General features: G+C 45.9%; 1 protein-coding gene across 1 annotated transcript in view; it reads left to right on the plus strand.

Moving 5' to 3' along the window:
• rev3l (REV3 like, DNA directed polymerase zeta catalytic subunit) overlaps positions 1 to 27,516 on the plus strand; it is a 115,979-nt gene that overhangs the window by 63,468 nt on the left and 24,995 nt on the right. Inside the window, exons 9-18 of the mRNA XM_080745163.1 lie at positions 7,529 to 7,707; positions 8,191 to 8,319; positions 9,583 to 9,808; positions 10,344 to 10,486; positions 10,800 to 14,880; positions 17,981 to 18,939; positions 22,282 to 22,367; positions 23,317 to 23,442; positions 24,115 to 24,307; positions 26,667 to 26,778. Coding sequence (XP_080601289.1) covers positions 7,529 to 7,707; positions 8,191 to 8,319; positions 9,583 to 9,808; positions 10,344 to 10,486; positions 10,800 to 14,880; positions 17,981 to 18,939; positions 22,282 to 22,367; positions 23,317 to 23,442; positions 24,115 to 24,307; positions 26,667 to 26,778 — 6,234 coding nt within the window. The remainder of the gene's footprint in view (positions 1 to 7,528; positions 7,708 to 8,190; positions 8,320 to 9,582; positions 9,809 to 10,343; positions 10,487 to 10,799; positions 14,881 to 17,980; positions 18,940 to 22,281; positions 22,368 to 23,316; positions 23,443 to 24,114; positions 24,308 to 26,666; positions 26,779 to 27,516) is intronic.

Consider the following 27,516-nt stretch of genomic DNA (forward strand, 5'->3'; position numbering starts at 1 on the left):
GGGGGGGAGGTTGTCGAGGGTTAAAGGAACAAAAGAAAGAAAAAGGAGACAGAGAGAAAAGGAGGGATTACATAGGGAGTTAACCACTTAAACCCCATATACTGTACTTTGTGTTCCAGGGGTCGTCGGATTGTATAGTCGGAGCCCCCCACCTTTTTTCCCTATACACCAAATGTCTTTGGCCAAAATAGCTGATCATCTGCTATTTCCGTAAAATGTTCGCCAATAGAGGGTATGCATGTCCACTGGGACCCGCCCCCCTAATCTAAACTGAGTGGCAAAACATTAAGCAGCATGGAGCATTGGAGTTTGGAAGTGCTAGTCGCAAATCACTCAACGGTCCTGCATACCACCTGTTTCTAATTTGCACATAATGCAGGAGGCAGCAGGATGTTGTGTTGTTGAAAACGAGTGCTTCCAAACTCTGACACTTGGAAAAATAATCACCTGCACAGAATGTCTTGACAGAAAGTAGCACATAACATGCCTATGGCGTATTTTTATGAAACAAAAACTTTGCAGATAGAAAAAAGGATAATTCAAGCTTTCAGTACAGCCGCAATGTTCGTGAGTTTAACTTTGTTTAATACAATCAGAGAGGACTTTTCTGTTTCGATGTATGGGCTGTCAATGGCAGAAATTATTTTTTGCCACTCAGTAGGCGTTCCCACATAGCTTCCAGCAACAGTGATGTCACGCACATACCCTCTATTATGACCTGCCCAGAATAGGGACGCTAGCCTAGGGTTCATGTGGTGAAGTCCTGCTTACTGCCTCTGTTTTCCCCTTCGGCACGATGAAACCATTTCCTGTTACACGTATTGTAAAAGTACAGTTGGCTCTGTGTCCATGTGTGCAGGCAGCTCTGCATCAGCTCCAGACTGTTCCCTGTTCGCTTACAACTGGATACTGACGAGGCGTGGAAGCATGAAAAATAGACGAGAGAGGTGGATAAAGAAGGGAGGGAGGGGATGGGAGGAGGTTGGAGAGCGGAGAAGAGAGCGCAAGGAGGCGAGCTGGAAAAAGTGACACAGATCTATCGCAGGCCGTATGGGAGCGTTTTGGGGGTTTGGCACGAGGGCAGGGCTGGCCTCACGTGATAGAGCCTTGGCACCGTCTAGCCTTACACACACACACACACACACACACACACACACACACACACACACACACACACACACACACACACACTACACACACACACACACACACACACACACACACACACACACACACTACACACACACACACACACACACACACACACACACACACACACACAGCGTTGACTGTTCTCTCACAGCCTGGCTTTCCCAGTCACTCTGCAAATCTGGAGTGTACACGGTGAAATCAGAGAGAGTGAAAATGGACGGGTCCGTTTTCACATTCTAGGGAGTTAAATTAGCACTCCGGGTTTTGCTGCTTACACACAGTGTCTGTCACCTCCTTTGGCTGGCTGATAGTATCTCTCTCTCTCTCTCTCTCTCTCTCTCTCTCTCTCTCTCTCTCTCTCTCTCTCTCTCTCTCTCTCTCTCTCTCTCTCCCCCCCTCTCCCTCCTCATTCAGCACCACTATTCTCACTTCATTTTCAAAGGTGTCGCTTGTCACTGTATGCTTTGTTGCTTCTAATTTCCTTTTCACCCGCCTGCCTTTTTGTGCTGTACGTCTCATTTTCCACACCTTTCTTTGTCTGGATTATTTTCCTCTCTTTCCCTCCCTTTTTCTTCCCTGCTTCTATCTGGCTTTATCATTTTGACTAGGGATGCAATCGTTATCAAACAAAAATTTTAAAAAAATGAAATTATATTAATAGTGTTTTTCTCTTATCTTTTTCCGTTTGAACTATAATAGCAAAAATAGCAACACGCTGTGATGCAACGTGTAATGAGCTTGTATTCTTGCACGACTATTGTATAACGAAGTATAAATTCAGATATCTATTTAGAAACACTTCTTAATTATTTGATTAAATGAAATAGTAATCGTTGAATAACATAGTTGCAGTCAAAATCTTGACTCAGATTGTGTGTTTCCGGGCTGGTTAAGGGGGGGGGGGGGGGGGGGTTTGTACGAGATCTACAAGCTTGCAGCTTGAGCTTGTAGATCGGCTATTTTCACTACTTTTTGGGGAGGACGAAGGGCACGTAGGACACTAATTTATGAAAAAAAAAACATAAAAAGTGTAGATACCAGGTTTCTGCCCGACAGCGACGATGTGTTAATCAGAGCAGGAATCTCCCCGGCGACCGCTGTGCCGGCTCCCTCGACGGCGTTAAAGTCGTTAGCTACCGAGACTAATTAAGAGACGGAACAGACAGCGGCACGTGACCGCGAGCTCCTCTTTCCTCCTCCTCTGCTTATACAGGTTCATCCTAGAACCTCGGGACCCAAAAACAAAATCTCACTCTCTCAATGCTCTTGGGGGTTGTGAACCAATGGCACGAGAATTAATGCCTGAATGGGAATCGAAACAAATGAGGGTAGCGAATCTAGCGATTTGTGTGTGTATGTGTATATATAAATATAGTTGTAAGCAAGCCTGGAATTTCGTCATTTTAGGGGCTAGGCCACTTGGCCTTTGGTGTTGTCCATGTTTTGAGGGCACAAAGGCCAAATGCCAGGTCAGGAAGGACATCAAATAAAAGATTTTAGTCCATTGAAAGAATTTGTTGAATTTAAGGGTTAGGGATGATAACCTAATCTGCACTGAAATAGATAAATGATGATGTTTACAATCTGACCCATGCTCAGCCCTGCACCAATCAAAGTCACTGGATTGGTTTAACGATGGGGACCCCGGGGAGTTAAGATTTCAGAATCTCAACAAAAGACACTGGTGTCTACATGACAAGAAAGAGACACTGGTGTGGTGTCTACTGTCTTCATATTGACAAGAAAGAGACAGAGGAGAAAGTGGTACAATCAGCTGGGGACATAAAGGCCACTGTGGCCTCAGGTCACGCTATTGGTTTGAGGGGCACAAGGCCAAACTAAGGGGCAACGGCGGCCATGGCCTTCATGGCCTCCATGAAATTCCTGCCTGGTTGTAAGTAAGTCTTGCTGAGCCACGAGGCCGCTTGACGTACTGTACATCCCACCGCCATGATGTACTAGTAAACCTCTGGACATGACACCAGTATGTCGCAGGGACCAACCCAGTCCTTGATGCTGAGTGCCAAGCAGGGAGGCATTGGGTCCCATTTTTATAGTCTTTGGTATAGGGCTGTCCTCGACGCAAGATTTATGAAGTCGATTCGAGTCGCGGGGGTTAATCCGACGCGTCGACGAATCGTTTTATAGTCTAATTTGTGTTAAAAAAGAAAAAGAAAAAAAAGTGTTGCTTTAAACCACGTCAACATAATACAATAATACATTAAGATGAATTGAATACACAGTGTTTTCGGTGATATCGGTGCGCGAGCACAAATGTTATCTGCATAGCAGTGTACAACCATAGAGTTATAACACACCGTTAAAACAAATAAAACATCTCCGCTGTTTCAACTCTGCCCCGTCTCTCGGCAGCGTGCAGTATAGATGAGACATTCGCGAACGATTCCGCTCTCTTGAACGGCTCTTTTAAATGAACGATGGGATCCAGTCCGCAGTCGCGGGACACAGAGCACTGACAGAGTAATGAGTCAGTGTCGAGAACAGATTCATTTCAGAAACGGATCATAAACAGGCGGAGGCACAGCTCCCGCTTTAGCCAGCAGTGTGGACATGTCATGGACGCAAACACAGCGAAACACAATCATTCATCATGGATTACAACACTGGAACAATTCAGAAGCACTTTAATTAGAAAATGTAACTTGTAGCCTACACTTGTGTATGTTAATTTGACTTTAGAAGATTGTTTACTTCGTGGACGTGCGTTTGTGCTGTGGCAGGTTATTTAATATGGGATTTTGACAGCGTGCTTCCTCCTCTTAACGGAACACCGTCCCGGTCCGGCTCCGAATGTTTTAACGAAGCGGCGGTTCTGAACCGTTCTGGCCGTTCCGTCTCACTTTCACCCCTACGCTGGTGCGAGACAATAAATAACTGTTCGCCAATTGCTACTTCTCATTGGAAGTACATGACACCAGTCCAGCAGTGCACCGCAGTAGTAGGCTAACTGGTGATATAAAAAAATATATATATTTTCGCCTCGACTCAAACAATTGGCGTCGATTCCCGGGGCTTAAAACGACGCGTCGATTCGTCGATTTTTAGAGGACAGGCCTACTTTGGTATGATCCTGCTAGGGAGTTGAACCCCCACCTTCCAATCTCAGGGCGGACACTCTAAACACAAGGCCACTTAGCTGGTTATATATAGTGTACATACATGCACATATACATAATCATTGTACATTGTTTCACCTGTGCACCGCAGATGATTGGTGTACATTTCAATAATTCAAGAGTGGCTAACTGGCGAGTTGCTAAGCAATGCAGCAGGGCATCCTGGGTAAAGGGACCGTGATAGGCAGCTTGTAGCTTAGAGGCATCTGGCCGGAGACCAAGTCCCATTGGCTGGACGCCCTCTTTCCGTTCAGATCTCTTAATTGCATGCTACACACAGTCTCTCCCACACACACACACACACACACACACACACACACACACACACACACACACACACACACACACACACACACACACACACACACACACACACACACTTATTAGAGGTACTGTACACAGTACTATGGAAAACTTCCTGATAATGTGCACACATGTCGATTGTCGGCTACATAGGCTCACATACACAATACACATACATGCACACTTGCGTGTGTGTGTGTGTGTGTGTGTGTGTGTGTGTGTGTGTGTGTGTGTGTGTGTGTGTGTGTGTGTGTGTGTGTGTGTGTGTGTGTGTGTGTGTGTGTGTGTGTGTGTGTGTGTGTGTGTGTGTGTGTGTGTGTGTGTGTGTGTGTGTGTGTGTGTGTGTGTGTGTGTGTGTGGCATGCTCACACTCACATTCTGCAAACACACTTGTCAGACATGGTGTGATACAAAGAACTTTGGACCTCTCTACGCGCGCGCGCACACACACACACACACTCTAACCAGGCCATTTCCCATGATTAAGACGCCATTTAAGGAAGGATAATAAAATAAGACTGCATGAGGTTGTGTCCCTGAAATCCCTCCTCCTCCCGGTGACTCTGGTGACACCAGTCGTTAGTTACCATCTTCCTAAATGATATGCCAGGCAAGTGTTGCTCTGTGTTTAAGAGGGACATTGACCTTTTGTGTATTTACCCTTGATGGTTATTAATGTGGGTACTGTGGCTCTAATTGCTAATAACAGTTTCTCTTTAACTGATTTTGCACACAGTGTGTGCAACACACACACACATCCACACACACTGTAAAATAGCTGATCTACAGATCTACAGTACCAGCTCACAACACGTCACCTTGCGATGTGTTGTAAGCTTGTAGATCAGGGAGGGGTCTTCAATGTTTTCAGGCCAAGGACCCCTTAGCTGAGAGAGATGAAGCAGGGACCCCCTCTACATGTTGTATCAATGTGTGATGCAGATTTTCATCGATTTCATAGTTGGATTCATAGACTTGTTTGACAGCACTGTCACCAGTCTAGGTTGTCTATTTGTGTTATTGTTAATGTGTATTTTGTAAACTTGACCTTTCACTTTGTATTTGGTCTACTCTTTTACCTCTACACCAAACCTATTTGCCAAAAATAACCGATCTACAAACTCTCAACGCCTCGCAGCGCGAGGCGTTGAGAGATTGTAGATCTGCTATTTTTGGCTAAAGTTCTCCTCGGAATAGGGATGCAAGGGTTCAAGTTGTTAATTTAAAAGTATTATCCTATCACACAAGGATTTGGTGGCCCCCCTGTAGCACCATAATTCTGAGGACCCCCTGTTGAAGACCCCTGTTGTAGATCATCTATTTTTTCGGGTGGGAAATTGGAGTGTGCCTAGGGGATGTGACCGTAGTGCTTCCGAGGCACTACGCCGTCTCTCTGCATTCTATGTATGTGATTACCTTGCTTATTGCGAGTCGCTCTGGATAAGAGCGTCTGCTAAATGCCTAAATTGTAAATTGCCCAGTATTCAGCTGAACAGAAGCAGCTGGAGACTCCATCCATGTGTATCGGTGGAGACGTGTGGTTGTCTGCACCCTCCCCGGGCCAATTATGGCAGCATCAAGGACTGTAGTGTAGGTCAGTGTTTCTCTCTGGGGCCTTTTCCACAGGCAAAGAACCGGTTCGGGTTCTTTCTCCCGCCTATGGGATGAACCAGAGATGAGCTTTTCCACCGAGAACCGAGTTGGTTCCATAGACTGTATAAAAGATATGGACAAAGCGAAGCCATTGGTTTTATGCAGCGCAAATGACACAATATGGGTCCTTGGCATGGGTGTTGCCATCATAGATTGTAAAGGCACCAGAGGATGCTATTGGCTGCCAACGGTCACGTGCAACCGCACGGATACATGGGAGAATGTGGTCGGAGCCTCCCGAAATACAGCACACGACGAAGAACACAGCCGGCTGGTATCAGTTTAGTTGGCCACGCCCCCCACAACTTTATCATCAATTTTAACATAAATGGGACCTTATTTTCACAAAACGCATATCATTGTGATTGAAAGGCAATTTTTAACTAGCGATAGGAACCATAAAGTATGTATGAAAGTGTTAATTAAGGTTAGAAAACGAAAGGGGAAAATGAATGGGGTCCATTGGAGAACAATTCTTTTTGCGATCGGCCGGGGGGGGGGGGGAAACAGCGCAACTAGTGGTCAATCATAGGAAGTTTTAGTTCCGTATTGGGCTCATTTTAAATCGGCGGAACTATGCCCCTGGTTGGTTCCGAACCGTAAAAGTTGGTTCGCTGCCAGTTCTCAAGAATGAACCAAGGTTCCAAGAAAGATACCATCCCATAGGCAGGAGAAAGAACCTGAACCGGTTCTTTGCCGGTAGAAAGGGCCCCAAAGTGGATTCCAGGGTTCCTTTATGGGTTCCTGAATGGACCCATACAAGTCTGTAACTCTGACGGTGTACAAATGGAACCAAATGAACACGGACGGGTCCATTTGGTTCCATTTGTACACTGTCAGACTCAGAGTTAAGAGAAGACTTTGAAATTTAAAAGTAAGAAACACTGGTGTAGGTCATTGTTCAAGGGGAATTATCAAAAGAGAACATATCATTTATTGAAATCAGCGGTTCCCAAATGTTTTAACTCAAGTCAAGACCCAAAAGGAAATTAGACGTTTGCCTGGGACCCAAACTAGTGAAACCAGCAGGTCTATTTTCACTACTACTTAAAACATTGTTCTAATTTATGGAATTTCTTTGATATTATTTCTTCATGTAATTACTGAAAAAAAAAATACATTGAATTCGTTTTTTAATTAATTAAATATTTTGATTTCATTTCCTTTTTTTTGGGGGGGGGGGGGGGGATGTTTTTTGAAATAATTAAAAACAAAATGTGAGAAACAAAAAAAATATTGTAATAAAAAAGTAATCTATTCTGAATGTGTGTGTTTCTGTACAGGACGCAGGCGGAGTCGGCTTTGGGCGACGGGGAGGAACAAGACTCTTTCTCTGGAGAGCTGTCTGTCCATCCAGACCTCCTCACACCAGAGCTGTCTGTCCATCCAGACCTCCTCACACCAGAGGGACTGCAGTGTACGCCCGCTAACATGGTGGAGGTGCACAGAGGCTCCCACACAGGTAGGACCACACCTCCTGCTTATTGGGACAATGCAGACCCTTATGACAGTGGTTCTCCAACTTTGTCATGTCAAGGACCACCAAATTGACACTTATTAGCCCAAGGACCCCCATAAGTGAAGATCTATACGGCTCTAGCAGTGATCCCCAACCATTTTAATTTCAAGGACCCCCAGTTTGACATGCATTAGGCTACGGACCCCCATTTAATGGCATTTCTATCTCTGAGACCCCAATTTACATTGTAAAATCAATGTTAATTTAACTCATTAAGTGTACAAATGTACACTTTCTGAGTTACAGCCCCATAAAGTCCATTTGGTTCCTAACTGTCATTTAGCTGGGGACCCCCTGGAACTCCCTCAATGACCCCTGGGCGTCCCCGGATGAAGAACCAATGCCTTATGGGACAATTTGAACACTCAAAGTTTAAACAGTTTAAACTTCTCATCTCCCTCTCCCTCCCATCCTCTGTCCTCTTAGGCCCAGGGAGAAGCAGTGGCAACGTTCAGGAGGAGGCCATCGTTGATGAGGAGGCCATTCTGAGTCTACTGGAGAGCAGTCAGACGTTCCTTCCTCTCTCCCAGAGATCCAACGACTCACCTCTATTAGGTCAAGCTGCAACACTTGTTAAGAAACATACAGGGCAAAGAAAAAAAAGATATTCCATGAGTGCGGACACTTAATTCCTCTTCGAATTGTGATATCAAAACTTTTTAATGCACCAGTTCTGAGCACAATTGATTACCTTGAAGGCTGTCAGATTGTGCTCCCATTTCGGTGCCATGGCATTGGTCCAAAGGTTCATTAGTCCGAAGGTTCATTAGTCCGAATTTGTTAAGAATACTATGCCTAACTCTAACCCTAACTTTAACTCACTGAACGCCATAAACGTCTTATACGTCTTTGGACCTCGGTGCCATAAACGTCTTTTACGTCTTTTTAATTAATCAAAAGTTTTATCATTTTTTCATAATTGTAATTTCAAAAAAATCGCTCTAGAAGTTGGCCATATGCCTCCGTGACCTGAGCGATACGGCCGATTTGACTGTAGCACCAGTGTAACACAGTCCGGCGGAAAATCGGTATAGCCGAAGATTGGTTCCGGCCGTTTAAATGTTATCTAAAACGTTCGTTTATACACTTTCCCGTGCATCCCTGACGAACTATAAGTACTCAAAAAACGCAGAAAATTCTCAGGATTCCAGCGGTGCCATCCATTCTTCTCTACCTATCCTTGATCGCGATCGCCAGGGTTCCGAAGTTGTATAGCATGCTAGCTAAAAGGCCTGGCCAAAATGTAAACAACAGGCCCAAACCAAAAAAAAGATGGACGTCTTCTTCCTTCTTCTGTTAGTTGATCAGATAGTAGGAGACCACCCTCTGGTGGTTTTCAAATGGTATTGCACTCCAGATTGCACACAGGGCCCATCACAGCACACACATATGATGATGATCAAGACATCTTACACATGTTCTATTGAAGCCCAAATCTAATGATAGGATATATATATATAAATATACATGTTTTCCTTTGTAAGAGGGGTAGTGTGGCTTTCGATAGAAGCATAGATTTATATATGTAATTTAAGTACAAAATATGATTTTGGCCCCCATAAAAAGGCAAAATTAAGCAAAATGGCTGGCACCAGTTTTGTAGATTTTGAATAAAGGGTGGCATTCACTGAGTTAACCTCAGTTACCCTAACTAAATTCGGACTAATGAACCTCCGGACTTATGGGCAGTCCACAACATGATAAGCGCTAACATCTTGATCCAAACAGTGAAACCTTATTACCATTAAAAGCATGTTGAGCTCAATCTGTGGATTCAGTGGATTAATTATCATCATTTGTCTTTCTTCTGACGTGCAGACAGCCAAGACCAGGCTATGGTGGACCTGCTGGCAGGCTTGGAGGACGACGGCTTCCAGCAGGGGGCTCCCATGAGGCACAACTCCCAGACGCACTCCCTCCCTGGGTCGAGCAGCTGTCACTACAACAGTGACGAGGAGGAGGCGGAGCCAGAGCTGGACAGGGAGGAGGCCGAGCTCAGCGTGATGATGTCACAGAGATGGGACGGCGACCTTCCAGGGCAGAGGTGTGCAGTTTGTCCTCGTCGTTGAAGCGCCTGACTTCTCATTAAACCGCTTGTCAGTGCAGTCAGTAGTTATCGTTCATTTGCTTTAGTAAACCTTTGAGTTAATCCTTCTGAATCGTTTTTTCTTCCGCATGCATAATTAGTTCACAATTTACAATTTAGAAGAGGCTCTTATCCGTGCCAGATCAGCGTAAAAGTAAATGGACAAAGTAAATAGTGACAAATACTGTAACATAAATCAGGAAATAGTCACATGCTGTAAGTACAATGTAAAGAGAACAATGTTGTGTCTCAAGAAAAAGTAGGATACCAGGTACTGTAAACATCAAACCTAGCATCTGTCTAAACTATGACATATTTAACACTCGTGATCAAGAAAATTTAAACAACAAAAACGAACCAACAGTAACCAACACATACCTACGTAGAAAAAACGAGAATCTGTCGAAAAGAGGTGACAAGGAGGGATGAACTAGAAGATAAACTAGCAATTAGTCTAATTTAATTAGTGTTCCTGTTATCTGTGCCCATGCAGGCCGTCGGTCAAGGAGATGGAGGACAGCTGCAGCGACGAGCAGCAGGATTCCTGTGATGAGGAGATGGATTGGAGTGGTACCAACTCTCTGTTTGCCAACCTGTCCATTCCCCAGGTCGATGGGGCAGCGGATGACAACAGTGGTGAGTAGCGCCACGCTATTGTTTTTTATACGATCAGATGCATAAAATGTCACAAATTCACATCACGTCTAAGTATCAAAATGCAGAGCTACAGATAACGTGTTACACCTCTAAGTGCCCTTTTCTCTTGACTTGATTTTCATCGCCTCAAGTCTTTGTGGAAATAAGTCGTCCAACTCTTAAACACCTACTGTATATATTTTGTTGTATGTCAAATAGCAAGATACTCACAACACCTCACAACATTATGAACTTTTGCTGAATGTTCATCTAGTTTTGCTGATTTGTCTCTTTGTATTTTTCTCATCCCTAGATTCATCGCTGACAGACAGCGGTTCCAGGACACACTCCTCCCTCACCGTCACAGACAAGATCCTGGCGAAGAGGAACAGCCCCTTCCCCGAGGAGACGCTCCACCTGGGGCCCCCTTCCTCGGCCAAGACCCTGCTGGAGTGCAAGCACTCGGAGCACAGGCAGGCTCACTCGCTTGGCTCGGAGGAAGCGTCCGACAAGCACTTCCTCTCCAAAAACGGCCAGGGGAGCAGTGGCAGTGAATGCTCCACCGGCTTCAGGGTGAACAAGGACATCCCTTACATTCCCCCTGTCAAGCATCCTATCCCCTACAAGATGACCAACCGCCCTGAGGAGGACGTGCGCCCGCTGTACACCTACGAGAAGAAGAAGACGCCGATGGAGCTGGAGGAGGCCGATCTGATATTACCGTTCGGCAACAGGAAGATCACCCAGAACCGGAAGAAGTATGGCAGCATGAAGAATGTAGAGCAGAACTGTCTGTCCATCCTCCAGAACCACAGGAGCTTCTCCCTGTGCTACTCGGAGCTGAGGAACCACTCCACCAAGACGGAGCTAGAGCTCAGCCAGAAGGATGGCAAGAGCCCCATACTCAGGAACATGCCCTCAAGCCCGTCTCCCCTGGGCGAGGGAGGAGGGGAGGAGGACGAGGACGGGTTTGTTGACCCCAAGGAGGAGGAGATTAATCAAGACAGCGAGGAGGGAGACGTCGGCGAGCTTAAGATCCGCTACGAGGATTACCAGGAGAACAAAGCGGAGAGGACCATCGTGGCACAGCAGGAGGCACACTACAAATTCTTCCCCAGCGTCATCCTCTCCAACTGCCTTAACAGGAAAAAGGCTGGGGGGAACAAGCTGACGGACCCCTGCAGCAAACTGGAGCAGGTGCAGCCGCGTAGGTCGCGGCTCAAGCTGAACAAGAGGAGGTCTGGGGCGGCGAGGAGCAAGTTAAATACAGCTGAGAGTCCTGTCTCTGACACCCAAATCAGCACCGGCTGCACCTCAGTCTTACCTGCCTGTCCAATGAGTACAGGAACCGACACTCCAGCCACAGACGACAAGCCAGCCACAGACGACAAGCCAGCCACAGTCGACATGCCAGCCACAGACGACATGCCAGCCACAGACGACATGCCAGCCACAGTCGACATGCCAGCCACAGACGACAAGCCAGCCACAGTCGACATGCCAGCCACAGACGACATGCCAGCCACAGACGACATGCCAGCCACAGTTGACATGCCAGCCACAGACGACATGCCAATCACAGACGACACGCCAATCACAGAACACATGCCAATCACAGACAACATGCCAACCCCAGAGGATAAGCCAGCCAAAGACCCGCCAGTCACGAAAGTAGAGCCAGTCACAGAAGAGAAGGCGATTAGTGTGGAGACGGCAGCAACGGAATGTACGAAACCATTTCTAGAACCTCCCGTCCCCTCGCTCACCACGGTTCCCAATATTACTGTATCGGCTGAAGCTGCTGCCGTAGAGGACAGTTCTTGCTCAGTTCCCGAGCTTCTTGCAAACGATGCCAGCACTAAGCCCACAGGGCTGCCCGCCAGCAAATACACCCTGAGGACCAAACGCAAAATGACCTACGACAGCGACGATGGAGAGCACTCGGGTGCTTTCCGCTTTAAAACCTCCCCCGCCCCCAAAGACCGGCCGAAGGATGACTCCCCCTCGGGCGCGCAGGAATTCAAGTGCCAGAAGCGCCGCAAGAAGGAGCCTCCCATCATCATCAAGTACATCATCATCAACCGGTTCAAAGGTCAGAAGAACATGCTGGTGAAGATGGCCAAAGTGAACGCGGAGGAGCAGTGGGTGGTGCTGACGCCCAAGAAGTTGGAGCAGTATGACAAACTGGCACCTCTGAGGGAGTTTTGGCCCAAGGTGCCAGAGTCCTCTGCAGTCAAGTACCCCGTCAGTGAGCCAAAAGCTAAGAAACAGGCCAAACGAAAGGCAAAGGCAAACAATACCACAAGCAAGAAAACAACTGGCACCGCCTCCGCCAAACCTCTGGTCAGAGAAGGGGAACAGCAGGTGAAAAAAAGGACTAGAGGAGGCTGTCAAAGGGGCTTGAATTTGCCTTCCCTGCCTCCCCCTCGACCGTGTTACTGTGAGCAAGCCGAAGACCATGACTCGGAGTACACGGATGTAATGGTCGAACTGGGTTACCTCTCTGAGAGATCCCCGAGCCCTGTAGACTCTACCCCGCCTCGCTGTTGGTCCCCCAGCGACCCGCTCATGGAGACCCGGTCTCCGAACCAGCTGATTAACCCTTTCAGCGACCCATGCCTCAGTTCTGTCCTTCAGGAAATCCCCACCACGTCTTCGGCCCGGGGGGGAGCGTCACGTCTGGGCCAAACTGCTAGACCTAAGAGAGCTGCGAACCCTAAAAGGAGGGCGAGTAAGTCTGCCGGTAAGCTTCCCGAAGAGGAAGCGGAAGAAGCCAAAAAGGGGAAAATGAGGCAGAACAGTGTTACTGCTGCTACGAGGAGGAGAAAGACTGAAACGGAAACGTCTCAAGGCACCGTTGGCAGCACCGCAACAAGACCCAGAAGGTCACGGAAAAAGAAGGCTGCGAGTCCTGAAGGTCTGCCAGCGAATAAAGACTGTGACGGCTCCCAGGTGCTTTTCCCAGAAGACGAGCTGCCTCCCTCAGAGAACTCATCACAAGCTGTCCCTCCCTTTCAGCAGCCACACGGCACAGGTAGTCGCACCCCAAGCACCTCCCGGGCTGCATCCCTGTCAGGCTCCGACCCAACGCCGTCCCAGTACGTAGTGCCGAAAGCCGAGGACTGTGAGACCTCAATTATGGAGGTCAACCAAACTGTTTCACCTCCAGGTCTAGTGCAGCAGAGTCAGGCATGCCAGACCACAGTGGTCAAAATGGAGGCCACGCCTGAGGAGTTCACAGACGCTCAAGTGAAATCTCCACATAGACCTTCACTGGAGGCAGCCACAGCATCCTCCCCATACGCGGGCCCTAGAAACGGAATGATACCCACTCTATCAGAGACGCCTTCTGGCTTGGCTGTCCTGAAGAAGCTTCTCCAGAAGAGGCGGCAGGGACAGGCGCTTCCTCTCCAGGCAGTCGGCACGGAGGACGCCACGGTAGACCCCACAAACAAGGCTGCGAGATCTAAGAGAACCCCATCCACGACGCCTAGGAAGCCCCGCGCCCCCAAATTGACCACGCCCAAGGAGAAGAAGCCAAGGAGCAGGAAGGCCAAAGGCAGCAGCACCCAGCCCGAGGTACCGTCGATGCAGGAGGCCGTTGCCTCCGACGACAGCCCCATCTTCCTGTCAGACCCCGGCCTGGACAGCAGTTGCTGCTTCATAGAGGACAGCCTGTCCCCGGAACTCCCTCACAATTACAACTTCGACATAAATGCCATCGACCAGACGGAGTTCTCCAGCCCCTACGCAGGCAGTCAGTTCGTCCTAACCGATAAGAATCTACCGATCAAGTTCCTGAGTGACGTCACGCAGGACGCGGTGCCCGCTCTGGGTCTCGAGAAGAAACCTAATAAGATGTCCGGCTCGGGGGAGGAGTGGCATAGAGCTGGAGCCCTGAGTCCTGAGCTCTTTGACCGAACGGAGAACGGGGAGTCTGTGTCCAATCAACTGGCTCTCTTTGACTGTGAGAAAGCCATCAGAGGCAGGGAGTGGGGGTCCTCTTTGGGCAAGGCCCACAACCTCAGCCCGTTTCAGGATTTCCACTGTGAAAGGAAAGAGCTGCTCTTCTCAGCCTTCGACCCCGTGCTGCCGCTGCCGCTGAGTTCCAAGTCCTTCGTGGACAACGAGGGCTCGCCCACCGGGGACCCGTTGGATGGTATTGACGCGGTCACTTCCACCAGCAGCTCCCCGCGCTCCGTCAGCTCTCTGTCCCAGGTCAGGACCAGTCAGCTGTTGCGGGGGGGAGCCGGAGGCACCCACATCCTCAAGCCTCTCATGTCCCCTCCGACCCGGGACGAGATCCTCAGCACCCTGCTGGACCTGGAGATGTCCGAGGCCACCTTCAAGGAGCCCTTTTGCGGTGACCCCTCAGACGCCCCTGTTAAACCCATGTAAGATCACATTGAGTTACTCTGCATGGTTTGACGCTTATTTTTTAGTCCTCAAACACTCATCAATCCAATGTTGTCGTAGAATCCTGCATATATATCCTGCATATATTTATCCTGTTATATTTGAAACAGTGTTTCAGCCAAATCACCTAGCTACAAGTCCAAGTCGGTAACAGGAAAAGCCGACCTAAAACAAAGTCGACCCAAACTTGTTTCCCAACGGGTCTGTAGCCTTAAAGGGGCACTCCACCACTTTTCAACCTATGTTCATATAATTGGTCCTCACTCAAAAATATATATATATATTTTTTTTTTCAGAGGAGTGCTGTGGGCAGGTCAGAAACCCATCATCTTGTGACATCATCGATTGCCAATCTAGCTTATAGAAACTGCTGGCTTTCTATTCCTGAAAAGTTGCAATTTTAAAGTGGAAGCCATTGTTCTCGCGATAATAAAAATCTAAATATTTTTTTTCAAAAATATTGATTACATTTTTTTTTTAAATGATGATGTCACAAGACGATGTATTCTGAACTTCCCACAGCTCTCCTAGGAGACTTGGACTGAGTAGAAAAGAATTGTGATATTTTATCATGAACATTAGTGAGGACCTATTATATGAAGACAGTTTGAAAAGTGGTGAACTACTCCTTTAAGCTAGATGCAGAATAGACAAAAATCTAATCTTTGCTTCTGGAGGTCCCTGGAACAAAAAATGTTGCGGTGGGGGTCCGTGGCCAAATACATATCATTATGGGGGTCCTTGACATGACAAAGTTACAGAAACAACGATAGCAACATACGTTTTTTCAAGAAAACTGTTAGGATTTAGAAGACATTTTTTAGAATGTGCCTATCAGTGATTAAGGACCCCCAAAATGTTTTTGGCCGCGGACCCCTATCTCAAAATATTTTGTTCCACGGATGGACCCCTATCGCAAAATATTTTGTTCCAGGGACCCCCAGAAGCAAAGATTTAGATTTCGGTCTATTCTGCATCTAGCTTAAGACCACAGACCCGTTGGGAAACGAGTTTGGGTCGACTTTGTTTTCGGTCGACCTTTCATGTATTCGTCCAAGTCAAGTCCTTGGGAACCATGTGGCCCGTAGGCCCGGACCCTCCTGTTTCTGTAGCGTGAGGCGACGGCTCTCAGGGCGGACAGTCTAAACAGAAGGCTGCTTAACTCTCAAATGCCTGGAACGCGCCCGAGTCGCGTTAGATTTTAACCACTTTAACCATTATTTTATGCTTTAACTTTAGAAAAATAGCAGATATACAAGCTCACAGCGCGGCACCGAGTGCCACGCTGCGAGCTTGTAGATCTGCTATTTTTGAAACATCGTGAAAATGAGTGCAAGTCTTTGAATATCTTTGACCTGATCTTTGACCCGACTTCTAAATCCTTCCCCTAAATCATGCTGTTCTCAAACCTTTTCATTTCAAGGACCCCCAAAATTACAGGTATTTGGCCACAGACCCCCATCTCAAAATATGTTGTTCCAGGGACCACCCAGAAGTAAATATTTGAGTTACAAATGTTCGCTTTTAAGTAGATGTATTCAAAATCATGATTTTTCAAAAATAGCAGATCTACAGATCTTGTATATCTGCTATTTTTCAATAGTTAAAGCAGTCAATAATCCTACACCTAAATGGGTTAATCCAACTCAAGTCAACTAAGTGTATTTTTTGTCAAAAATCCCAGTCAAGTCCAAAGTCACAGATTGTTGAATACAAACCTTGACTCAAGTATAACACTGTCATCTCACAGATGAAGGCTGGATAGGGCCAACACGTTGATCTACAATGAACCATTTCTTTATCAAAGGCTTTTTCATTCTTTATTCTACAAAGACAGCTTTGGCCTAGTTTGGAGAGTCCTTTGGACTCTCTCCCAGTGTCTTTCCCAGTATTGCCAAAACGGCATCTTCAATCACTTCATTTAGACACTGTAGCCCTCTTCACTTCACGTTTTATGGATACTACAAGACTATCTTTTTTTAAATATTAATCTGTTTATTGGTTTTATTACATTTATAAAAGTTCTTTTTACACAGGTATACAAATAGCAACATCAGAAAACAATGTTCAGTTTTGAATGTGTATACCACACAAAACACAATCACACCCCTACTCCTACACAAACATAGATAAACACATACTGTACATATACAAAAAAGAAAAAAAAGACTATCTTAACTCATTGACTGCCAAGGCACGAGTTTCACGAGTTATTACAGTACTCCCAGGCTGCCACAGCCCGAGTTTCCCGAGTTGGAAGCCATTTTGAAAAAGAAATTTTTTTTTTTTTTTTTTTTTTTTTTTTTTTTCAAAATTTTTTTTTATAAAAAAAATTCTAAAAATGCCTCAAATGTATTAGGCATGATCGCAATTGCGAAATTGCATGTTTAGCCCCATAACAAACACATCTTTCAAAATGTCAAAAATGGCTGTTTTGTCTGACTTTGAAGGCTTGTATCTCATGAATGCCTGAACGGATTTCCAAGCGGATTTTTTTGTTTGAAAGCTGTTAAAAAGTACTACACATATGGTGCATGATCTAGGCATGGGCGTGCACGATCCGTGCACTAAAAATTGATCCGTGCACTAGAAATTTGGAAGGTGGCAGTGTTTGTTTTGTCTGACTTTGAAGGCTTCTATCTCATGAATGCCTGAACGGATTTCCAAGCGGATTTTTTTGTTTGAAAGCTGTTAAAAAGTACTACACATATGATGCATATATGGTGCATGGGCGTGCACGATCCGTGCACTAAAAATTGATCCGTGCACTAGAAATCTAGGATAGTGGCAGTCTGGTACTTGGGGGCCATCTTGAAATGGCATTCAATGAGTTAAAGCAACAAAATGTATGCTCAAGAAATATAGCCTTTTTGTATTGAACAATATTCCACCTTATACATTTTAAGTTAAGGTCCAGGTCACCATGATAATTCATTGCACAAATGTATATGGTGTTCATGAGTCAATGTATTGTATTGGTAAAACCATTGCATTCATGCTGTACAAGCTGCTATGGCTGTGAAGAATCCCAGTGCTCTGTTGAACATCATTATGTACTCCTGTCTTGCCCCATCTCAGGGAGGTCGGTGGCCGTAAGCTGACCTTGGAGACCCGGCTGGCCAAGGAGCTGCCCGAGTTCAACGGCGACCTGGGCAGCGACAACCTGGGCCTCGGTTTCTGGAAGACTGTCTTCTCCGCCATGACCCGGCCTGCCGGCTCCTCCGAGCCCCACCAACCTCAGGGAGCCCAGCCGTCCTCCTCCTCGGCCTTCAGAGTGGATCAGGGCGAGCAGCTCGACTCGGCGGCAGCCGGCGACCAGAAGGTAGCCCTGCTGCCCTGCAGAGACCCGCCGAGCCGCGAGCGCGTGCAGCTGTGGCTGGAGGCCAAGAGACAGTACGAGCATCTGCAGCGGGGGAGGAGAGGCCGGGAAGGCGCCGCGCTGAACGCGGGGAAGGTTGCGAGCGACGCCGCGGACAGGACTGAGCGGCCGAGTGGTTTCAGCAGCCCAGGAGGAGTCAGGGACGATGCACTTTCCGGCAGAAGGACTCAAAGGCTCAGGAAACACAACCTGTCCCTACGCATATCTCCCCTCGATGCTGCAGCCTCTCAGGACAGCCCTACAAGGGTGAGTCCCGTGTCGGATGCTGGCGTTTGCCACCCAGAGGAGGAAGAAGTAGACGAGGGTAAAACCGACTCTCCAGATTCCCCAGAGTTGCCTCCATGGCAACAGTTCTCCTCCCAGCGCAGCCCGTCGGGGCCCAGCAGGCCGGAGGGGGCGGGGGAGGGGGAGGATGAGGAGGAGGTGGCTGAGAGAAGCGCAAGGTCTCCAGAGCCCCTGTCCCCAAGGCTCTGCACCTCCCCAGAGGGGACACTACAAGCAAAGCCACTCCTCAGCCCCTCGCCTTTTCCTGCCAGGGACGAGGAGGAGGTGGGGAGGACCAGTCCCCACCTCCTTCACAGCACCCCGTTCCTCAGGAGACGGCGGGGGTGCAGGGGAGACGTAGAGCCAGTGTGCAGCAGCACCCCCGTGGCTGAAGGTAGGGAGCCTGCCTGATTCTGTGAGGGAAATGTTTGAAAGGTGCTCTTTGTAAGTGGCATGGATTGCACTTTGAAAAGGAAAAACGTGTTTTGTTATATTTATAGATTGATATAACAAAAGATGTTTTTCCTTTTCAAAATGCTGTGTGTGTGTGCGTGTGCGTGCGCGCGGGTGTCTGTGCTTATGCCTGCAGCCAATCACAGGCCACGGTGGTTCAGAATCAGCTTTATTGTCACATCACAGGTTTACAGAAGTAAAGACGTGGGTGAAATTCATTTTTGTGCGTCATTCCCATCGTAGTATTATTTCCATAGAAGAAAGAAAGGGGAGAAGGGAGGGAAAGGAGGTCAAACGAGAAAAACAAAATAGAAAATATCTACATATTTACATGGTACCCAAGATAAGAATATGTGACCGAGGCTGGAGAAAATGTCCATATGTAGGCATTGGTCTTTTTTCAGCTTTTTGCAGATCATGAAAGTACAGAATACAAGCTTTCAAATGACGTGTCATTCTTTGCAATTGGAATATATTTGAAGATATGCTTACCAACCAAGAATCTGAGTAAAGGGCTCTCAAAGTTTGTCACACTACTGGCAGTCAGGTAAGGGGTGTGAACAATGGATTGTTAACTCCACCCTTCAACACTCGTAACCTATTGGTGGGGATCTGCAGCTGAAACCTGAGAACAACGACCACACATTAGCCAACAGAAATTTGCTGGACTTTACTATTGCCTACTTATGGACCTTTTCTCCAGCCTCAGTCACATATATTCTTAACATTCTCATTTCAAACATTCTCATGTCAAGGACCACCAAATTGATATTTACTGGGCCATGGACCCCATTTTGTTTTGTTTGTTTTGTGTGTGTCTGTATGTCTGTTAGGAGGTCTGTCGACACATTTAACTTTGAACCGCGTGACTGGCTACCAAAACTAACTTTAGGCGGCCATAACTAAATGGTTAGAATGCTTGCCTTGGAAGCAGAGGGTCCAAGGTTCGATTATCGGCCCTGGCAATGTGCCGAGGTGTCCCTGAGCAAGACACTTACTTAACCCCCAACTTCTCCATCCTCCTCGCTCCTCTGTGGGCAGCACTCAGGATGAAATGGGTTGAATTATTCGCTAGTGTTTTTCATGAAGCCACAAACCCACACGATCCAGTGAATCATTGGTTATTATTATTTCTACCACTTTTTGTGGTCACACATGTTCAGATACTGGATTCTGATTGGCTTAAAACAGTGGTAAATCAACCTTGAGTTGGCTCATGGACCCAGCCCACTGTCGTGTTGCAGAAACAATTAATGATTGTTGTAACTAAATAACCTTGCAAGTTACAACTGTGTTTTCTTTCATTTATATGGTAGAAGTGGTAGAAAAGCAATTTACCATTCGAGGGTCGTGGGTTTACCTTTACCACGGTTTCAGGGTTGTGGCACGAGGTTTACTTTTTGTGTGTACATTAGACATAGCAGCCAGTTCCCACCTGACGTCGTGTGGGAGTTCTGACTGCTCCAGACGGTACTGAATAACTGCTAGCTTGCATAACGTTTTCAGGCTAGGACACAAGTCTAAGATGAACATCTCACCTGATGTGTTGCCTCCTCCAAAGAGGACGATACGATCTCCCACCATGACACAGCACACACTATACGTTCCACCCAGGCCTTTCCCTTTGGCCTCAACCTTCTTCCAGGAGAAGGTCTCTGGACTGTATTTCCACAGGCCATTGAAGGAAGGGCCATAGTCTTTAGTAAAGACTCTGGCCCTTCCTTCAATGATTGGTGTATACAGCTCTCCTTTGTAGGCAAAGGCTGATCCACTCCAGCGTGCTTCTGAAATTAGCTGTGCTGAAGGTGCGCTCAGCCAGCAGTCGGTCTCTGTGTCAAACACTCTGATATTTTTCCAGTTCCACATACCCAATACAAACATCTTTGTCCCGATTATGGTGGCAGAGTTGGTGTGTGGTGGAGTTCCTCTGGTGTTAATTAAAGACCAGGCCATTGTGGTGGTGTCCAACTTGTACATGTCACTAATCCATCCAGTCGTGGTGACTCCTCCAAAGATATACATGACCTTCCCCAGGACACAGGCTGAGTGGCGCACACTCCCCTCTGGAACATCCCCAGAAAACTCAGGCCTTGCCCATCTGTGGGTGTCGACATCAAATCCATAAAGATGGCTGTAGTACTCGATTATGTCAGGATTCCTTCCCCCCCAGATGTAAACGATATCATCGATCAGTACAGCTGTGTGTCCCCAGCGCCTGGAGGGAACCTCTGGATGATGTTCTCCTTTTCCAGCAGGTGTCACTGGGGGCAACTTCACCCAGCGCAAAGATACTGTGTTGAAGACGTTCACTCTAATCTGATCTGTGTCGTAATCACACACCCCTCCAAATAAATACACCTTGTGTTCCACTGCGACAGCAGCATCATGCGATCTATACGCTCCTCCTTTCAGACGTACGGACCAGCAGAACATTTCTCTCGTCGGAACGACTGTGGACAAAATCGGATCTTTCAACTCTTGCTCTGTAAAATACAGAGTTCTCTTTTGCGCGTTGCAACTTATATTGGTTCAGTGGCACAGACGTCACACTAAGTTTGGCCAAACCACAAAGCAGATGGGTTGGGTTGGCCAATCAAAGAAGCTGTTGATCCTCCAAATATACATACACACGGGTCCCAATTTGTTCAGATTCTGACAATATTGTATGTTTTTTCTGCACAGAAAATCATACCCTGTGCGCAAAGGCCTTTAGTCTAGTTTTAGTCTTCTAAATATCATAGATTATATATATAGATCGATTATATATATCAAGACTTTTGTCGATTAAATGTACAGTTGATTTTGTTGTCAAAAATGTATTTTGGTGTGCCTTGATGATGGGGATTTTACACTTAGTTGCATGCTGAAAATAGCTTATCTACTGTACAAGAGTTGTGAGCTTGTATATCTGGCATTTTCAGAACGCAACATCCGAGTGCAACCAAATATAAAACGACTTGTCTTTTAGTTCAACTGGATCTCTTCTCCACTAGTTTGTATAAATCTGAAAAAGAAAATCATAACTAGACTAGACTTGAATTTTCCATACCCAGATTTTATTCTGCTGCTGAATAAAAATGGAAAATCCCGAATGTAATGGCTGAGATTAGAAATGGCTGTATGATTTACTAACGAGTTGGGGGTGCAAATTTAGTTAGTCTAATTTGTCACGCAACATTTAATTCACTGAATAAAAAGGATACATTTTTAATGCGAGGAAACCTTCCTCGTCCAGTTGCATTTATTAACGTTGTTCCCGTCGTCCTCCTCCTGTGTCTTTCAGAGGAGTGTGTGTCCCAGAGACGCCAGCAGAGGAGGAGGAGCCAAGCAGAGCCTCTGAGGAGGGTCCTTCTCACCACACAGATGAAGGTCACATAAGAAACACTCGTACTGTATATTCAAACTTAACCTCGTGAACCCGAACAGCACCCAAGAGATTTGGTGTTGAGGGAAAACCTAGTTTAGAGCCCTGGGGGACACCTGCGGTCAACTAAAGTGTGTGGTGTTTAAATTAATAGTACTGTAGACCACTGTTTGGGTCCCGGGCAAACGTATAATCTCTCTTTTGGGTCTTGTCCTGAAAAGTTTGAGAACCAATGCTGTGTACACACACACACACACACACACACACACACACACACACACACACACACACACACACACACACACACACAGTCTCTTTTCTATTCTGTTCTGTTATTCCTTCCTATGAAATAACAGTAAAACACATTACTGACATTCTAAAAAGCTGTATGCATGATGATGGTGGTGCATTGTGTGATTCACATTCAGAGGGGCTCTTTGTGTAACACTTGATTTTAAAATAAATCACCCTTTGCCCTTTTGTACTCACCAGGGTATAACGGGGCAATGGAATACAAAGTTCTTTGGAAGGTCACCCTTCCAATCAATTCAGCAACAACCTGATTTCAGTCTGTTAGACTGTATAGAGGTTATTGATTCAATATTCATATTGATGCTATTGATGCAACTTCAGGATGTCAATAATGAGATGGCTGAAAAGGAAGTGAACGCTGAGCAGATATGATAGATACTATTAGGCTTCTCATCTATTTAGTGTTGGTTTAACACTAAATACTTCATTATACTTTACTTTACCCTTTTTCTAGTCCCAGCCAAAAATAGCTGATTTATACAGTTAATCACTATATCATCTGGTTCTATAAATGTGTTCAATGCGTGCGCACAGACACACACACACACACACACACACACCTTTCCATTGGACTCTGAGTGCTTGTTCGATCTGACTCTGACATGTTGCTCATTCCGATGTTTGCTGGTTTACCGTCCACAGAACCAGTTCAGCGCTCTGAATGTGCCAAAGAAAGACAGCTCTGAGATCGAGGGCCCCAGCATCAGCAACTCGTACGGCTTCAAAGCCAGCATGCAGAACCTTCAGGATGCCAAAGCTCTGCACGAGGTCAGACACACCATGTTAACGCACGCACGCACGCACACACACACGCACACACACACACACACACACCTCCACTTCCACATCATTCAACAGGTTACCTTTCAGCACTATTGGCCTTAAGCCTACAGATGGAAAAAATTGCTCTACAAGCTCACAAAATATTGCAGCGTGATGTGTTAACAGTAGCTTGTAAATAATTTAACTATTTTAGAAACTGTTGGACACTTGGACTTTTTTTTTTTTTAATTCCTTGAAAATATTCACCTATTCACCTATGACAAAAATAGGGAAGTTTAAAGTTATAAGAAGGAAACGTAGCTGGTGCTTCTTCACGTGTATTGTGTTTTGCCAAGGTGATTGTATCTACTTTGTTGCAGCAAGCATGTTTTCGGCCTCATTTCAAACCATCAAATCCAAAGTTTTACTAATGAATGTAAGGGTTCTGTGAACACAGCCAGTGTAAAACCTCTAAACTTGTATTGCAGCAATGTTTTCATTTGTTTGTTAGTTGTTTTCGGTCCCATCTCCATAGACCTTTTTATACCAACTATTTGTGTTGTACTAATATGAACCCTGATGTCTTAAATTTGTCTCAGGCTCAAATCCTCCTGTTAGCAGTAGCACATACTGTATTTATTTATGCACATTAACATGTGTGTGTCCTTTCCTCCCCAGGTACAGTACCTGACACTGATGGGCATGGAGCTCCATGCAAGGACCCGCCGGGACCTGGAGGCCGACCCAGAGTTTGACCCCATATGTGCCTTATTCTACTGCCTCAACTCCGATGCTCCCCTGCCAAACTGGGACCAAACCCAGCTGACTGGTGCCATCGTGGTCAACAAGGAGAACCAAAGCGCTGACCAAGGTGAGGCCTCCAATAAGTGTGATGTCAAGAGAGAGACTTTTTAGGCCGTGACCCCAATATAAACATATATAAACTGGGGACCCCCCACCCTGACAAGCACTCGGTTCCGCAGATAAATATTGTGAAAATAGCAGATCTACATGCTCACAAGAGCATGTACTGTAGATCGTCTATTTTCACAATGTCCGCCTCTTGCTTACTTAATATTTGCCAGTTTAGCCAGCCCTGTATACTTTGAGGTTGAATAATTCGAATACTAAAAATCACTATTCGTGAATGCCCTATTGTGTAGAAGAAATACTATTCCAGTTGTTATTCCTGTGGTGTGGCGTGATTATGGTACTACGTTTTGTTGGAGTTCAGTTCAGCGATGGCTCTGGGGGTAAATGCTGTTTTAGAGGCTGGAAGTGTGGGTTCTTTAAGGCCTCGTAGAGCCTTCCAGTTGGCAGCGGAGAAAGAGGATGATGCCAGGGGTCAGTTGTTGCATCCTTCAGAATAACTTCTGGCTCTGCAGAGGAAGCGTGATCAGAAGTATCTTCCAGCGAGGCCGGGGGGGAGAGTCCAATTATTTTCTGGGCTGCGTTTACGATTCTCTAGAGAGCACTCCCATCTGCTGCTGAACAGTCTGCATACTATGCTGTAATACAGTATGCCAGTACTCTCTATAGAGCACACTATGCTGTAATACAGTATGCCAGTACTCTCTATAGAGCACACTATGCTGTAATACAGTATGCCAGTACTCTCAATAGAGCACACTATGCTGTAATACAGTATGCCAGTACTCTCTATAGAGCAAACTATGCTGTAATACAGTATGCCAGTACTCTCTATAGAGCACACTATGCTGTAATACAGTATGCCAGTACTCTCTATAGAGCATACTATGCTGTAATACAGTATGCCAGTACTCTCTATAGAGCATACTATGCTGTAATACAGTATGCCAGTACTCTCTATAGAGCATACTATGCTGTAATACAGTATGCCAGTACTCTCTATAGAGCATACTATGCTGTAATACAGTATGCCAGTACTCTCTATAGAGCATACTATGCTGTAATACAGTATGCCAGTACTCTCTATAGAGCATACTATGCTGTAATACAGTATGCCAGTACTCTCTATAGAGCATACTATGCTGTAATACAGTATGCCAGTACTCTCTATAGAGCATACTATGCTGTAATACAGTATGCCAGTACTCTCTATACCAGGGGTCTTCAACAGGGGGTCCGGGACCCCTAAGGGGTCCTCAGAGTTACTACAGGGCCAGGGGGTACACCAAATCTTTGTGACTTTTTTCCCTCCTTTTTTTATATGAACCACTTGAACCCTATCGCCCATATTCTGAGAACTTTAGCCAAAAATAGCCGATCTACAAGCTCTCAATGCCTCGCAGAAAGAGCTTTGGTGTAGAGGGGAATAAGAGCAGACTAAGTACAGAGTGAAATGTTTATTAAATATTGACCGTTCAAGTGGTTAAATATCTGAAAACACAAAATGACACGAATCCAAAATACACTGATGATTGTGCTGTCAAACGATGAAACTATATGGAATCGATGAAAAGGTTGTGGGGGTCCCTGCTTAATCTCTCTCTCAGCTAAGGGGTCCTCGGCCTGAAAACGTTGAAGACCCCTGCTCTATACAGCATACTATGCTGTAATACAGTGTCAGTACACTCTCTATAGCAGTGGTTCCCAAACTTTATGGCTTGAGATTGGGCTATTTTCACTACGACGTCTGATTTTTTTATTTGTGTATGGAATTTCTTTGATTTTATTTTCCAAGTTCTTTTGACAAAGAAGTTTAGAAGAAGTGGAGAGGTTCAATGCGTCTTCAATAGAGGGTATGGCGCGTGACATCATCATCATACTCGGAAGTTATGCGGGAACGCCTACTGAGTGGCAAAATACTACTTTCTGACCTTGACAGCCCATAGATTCAAACAGAAATTGCATTAAACAACGTTAAACTCACTTTGCCACTCGATTTGCCATTCACTTTATACATGCGCATACCCTCTACTCTGTGTATTCAGATGTCAGCCCTTATAAACATTGAAGTACTGTCAAATTCAGTGAATTCGTTAAATTCAGTCTCAGAATGTGTTTTTCAATCCCTAATTTGGAATCCACAAGGTCAAACAAACTTGTTTATTATTGGTCTTATATCTTATTCAAAACCGTCATTAATATTGTCTAATGGTAAAAATGTCTAATGTTTATAACTTGCTCAAAGAAGCATCGCCCAGTGTTTTATTGTCCGTGGTGTGTTTAAGTATACCATATTGAAGGCTAAAATGGAATTACCATGAAGTTTCTACTCCACTCCGCTCTGTTCTACCTCGTACCAGGTCACCGAGCAACAGCGCCCCTGCTGGTGAGGTCGGGCGTCTCAGGGCTACAGGTGACCTATGTGGAAGATGAGCAGCAGCTGTTCCAGGAAGTGGTGGCTGTCATTAGGAGGTGAGTGTGGCGTTCAGGGATCATCTCCACTCTTTAGTATCTTTGTTTCAGGAAGTGGTGGCTGTCATTAGGAGGTGAGTGTGGCGTTCAGGGATCATCTCCACTCTTTAGTATCTTTGTTTCAGGAAGTGGTGGCTGTCATTAGGAGGTGAGTGTGGCGTTCAGGGATCATCTCCACTCTTTAGTATCTTTGTTTCAGGAAGTGGTGGCTGTCATTAGGAGGTGAGTGTGGCGTTCAGGGATCATCTCCACTCTTTAGTATCTTTGTTTCAGGAAGTGGTGGCTGTCATTAGGAGGTGAGTGTGGCGTTCAGGGATCATCTCCACTCTTTAGTATCTTTGTTTCAGGAAGTGGTGGCTGTCATTACGAGGTGAGTGTGGCGTTCAGGGATCATCTCCACTCTTTAGGATCTTTGTTGACATAAAACCAGGGCTGGGAGTACCTTACCTTACTGTATGTCACTTCCTGGTGGATTGAGGGGAGCCCTGCTGCCACTTTAAAAATACCGGTATATAATATATAGATCTACAAGCTCATAACACGGCACGAAGTGATGTGTTATGACCTTCTATATCTGCTATTTTTGAATAGCCAAGCAATGTGCTATATATATATATATATAAAATCTAAAATGACATTGATGCTTTCCTGGTTTTAATGGCTTAAAATGTTAATTTTGAGGAAAAATACATAACGGATCCATGATTTTTGTAGCCTCTTTGTTTTTAATGAACACAC

Source organism: Nannobrachium achirus (assembly GCF_963921795.1).
Source record: "Nannobrachium achirus genome assembly, chromosome: 16".
NCBI classification, from domain to species: domain Eukaryota; kingdom Metazoa; phylum Chordata; class Actinopteri; order Myctophiformes; family Myctophidae; genus Nannobrachium; species Nannobrachium achirus.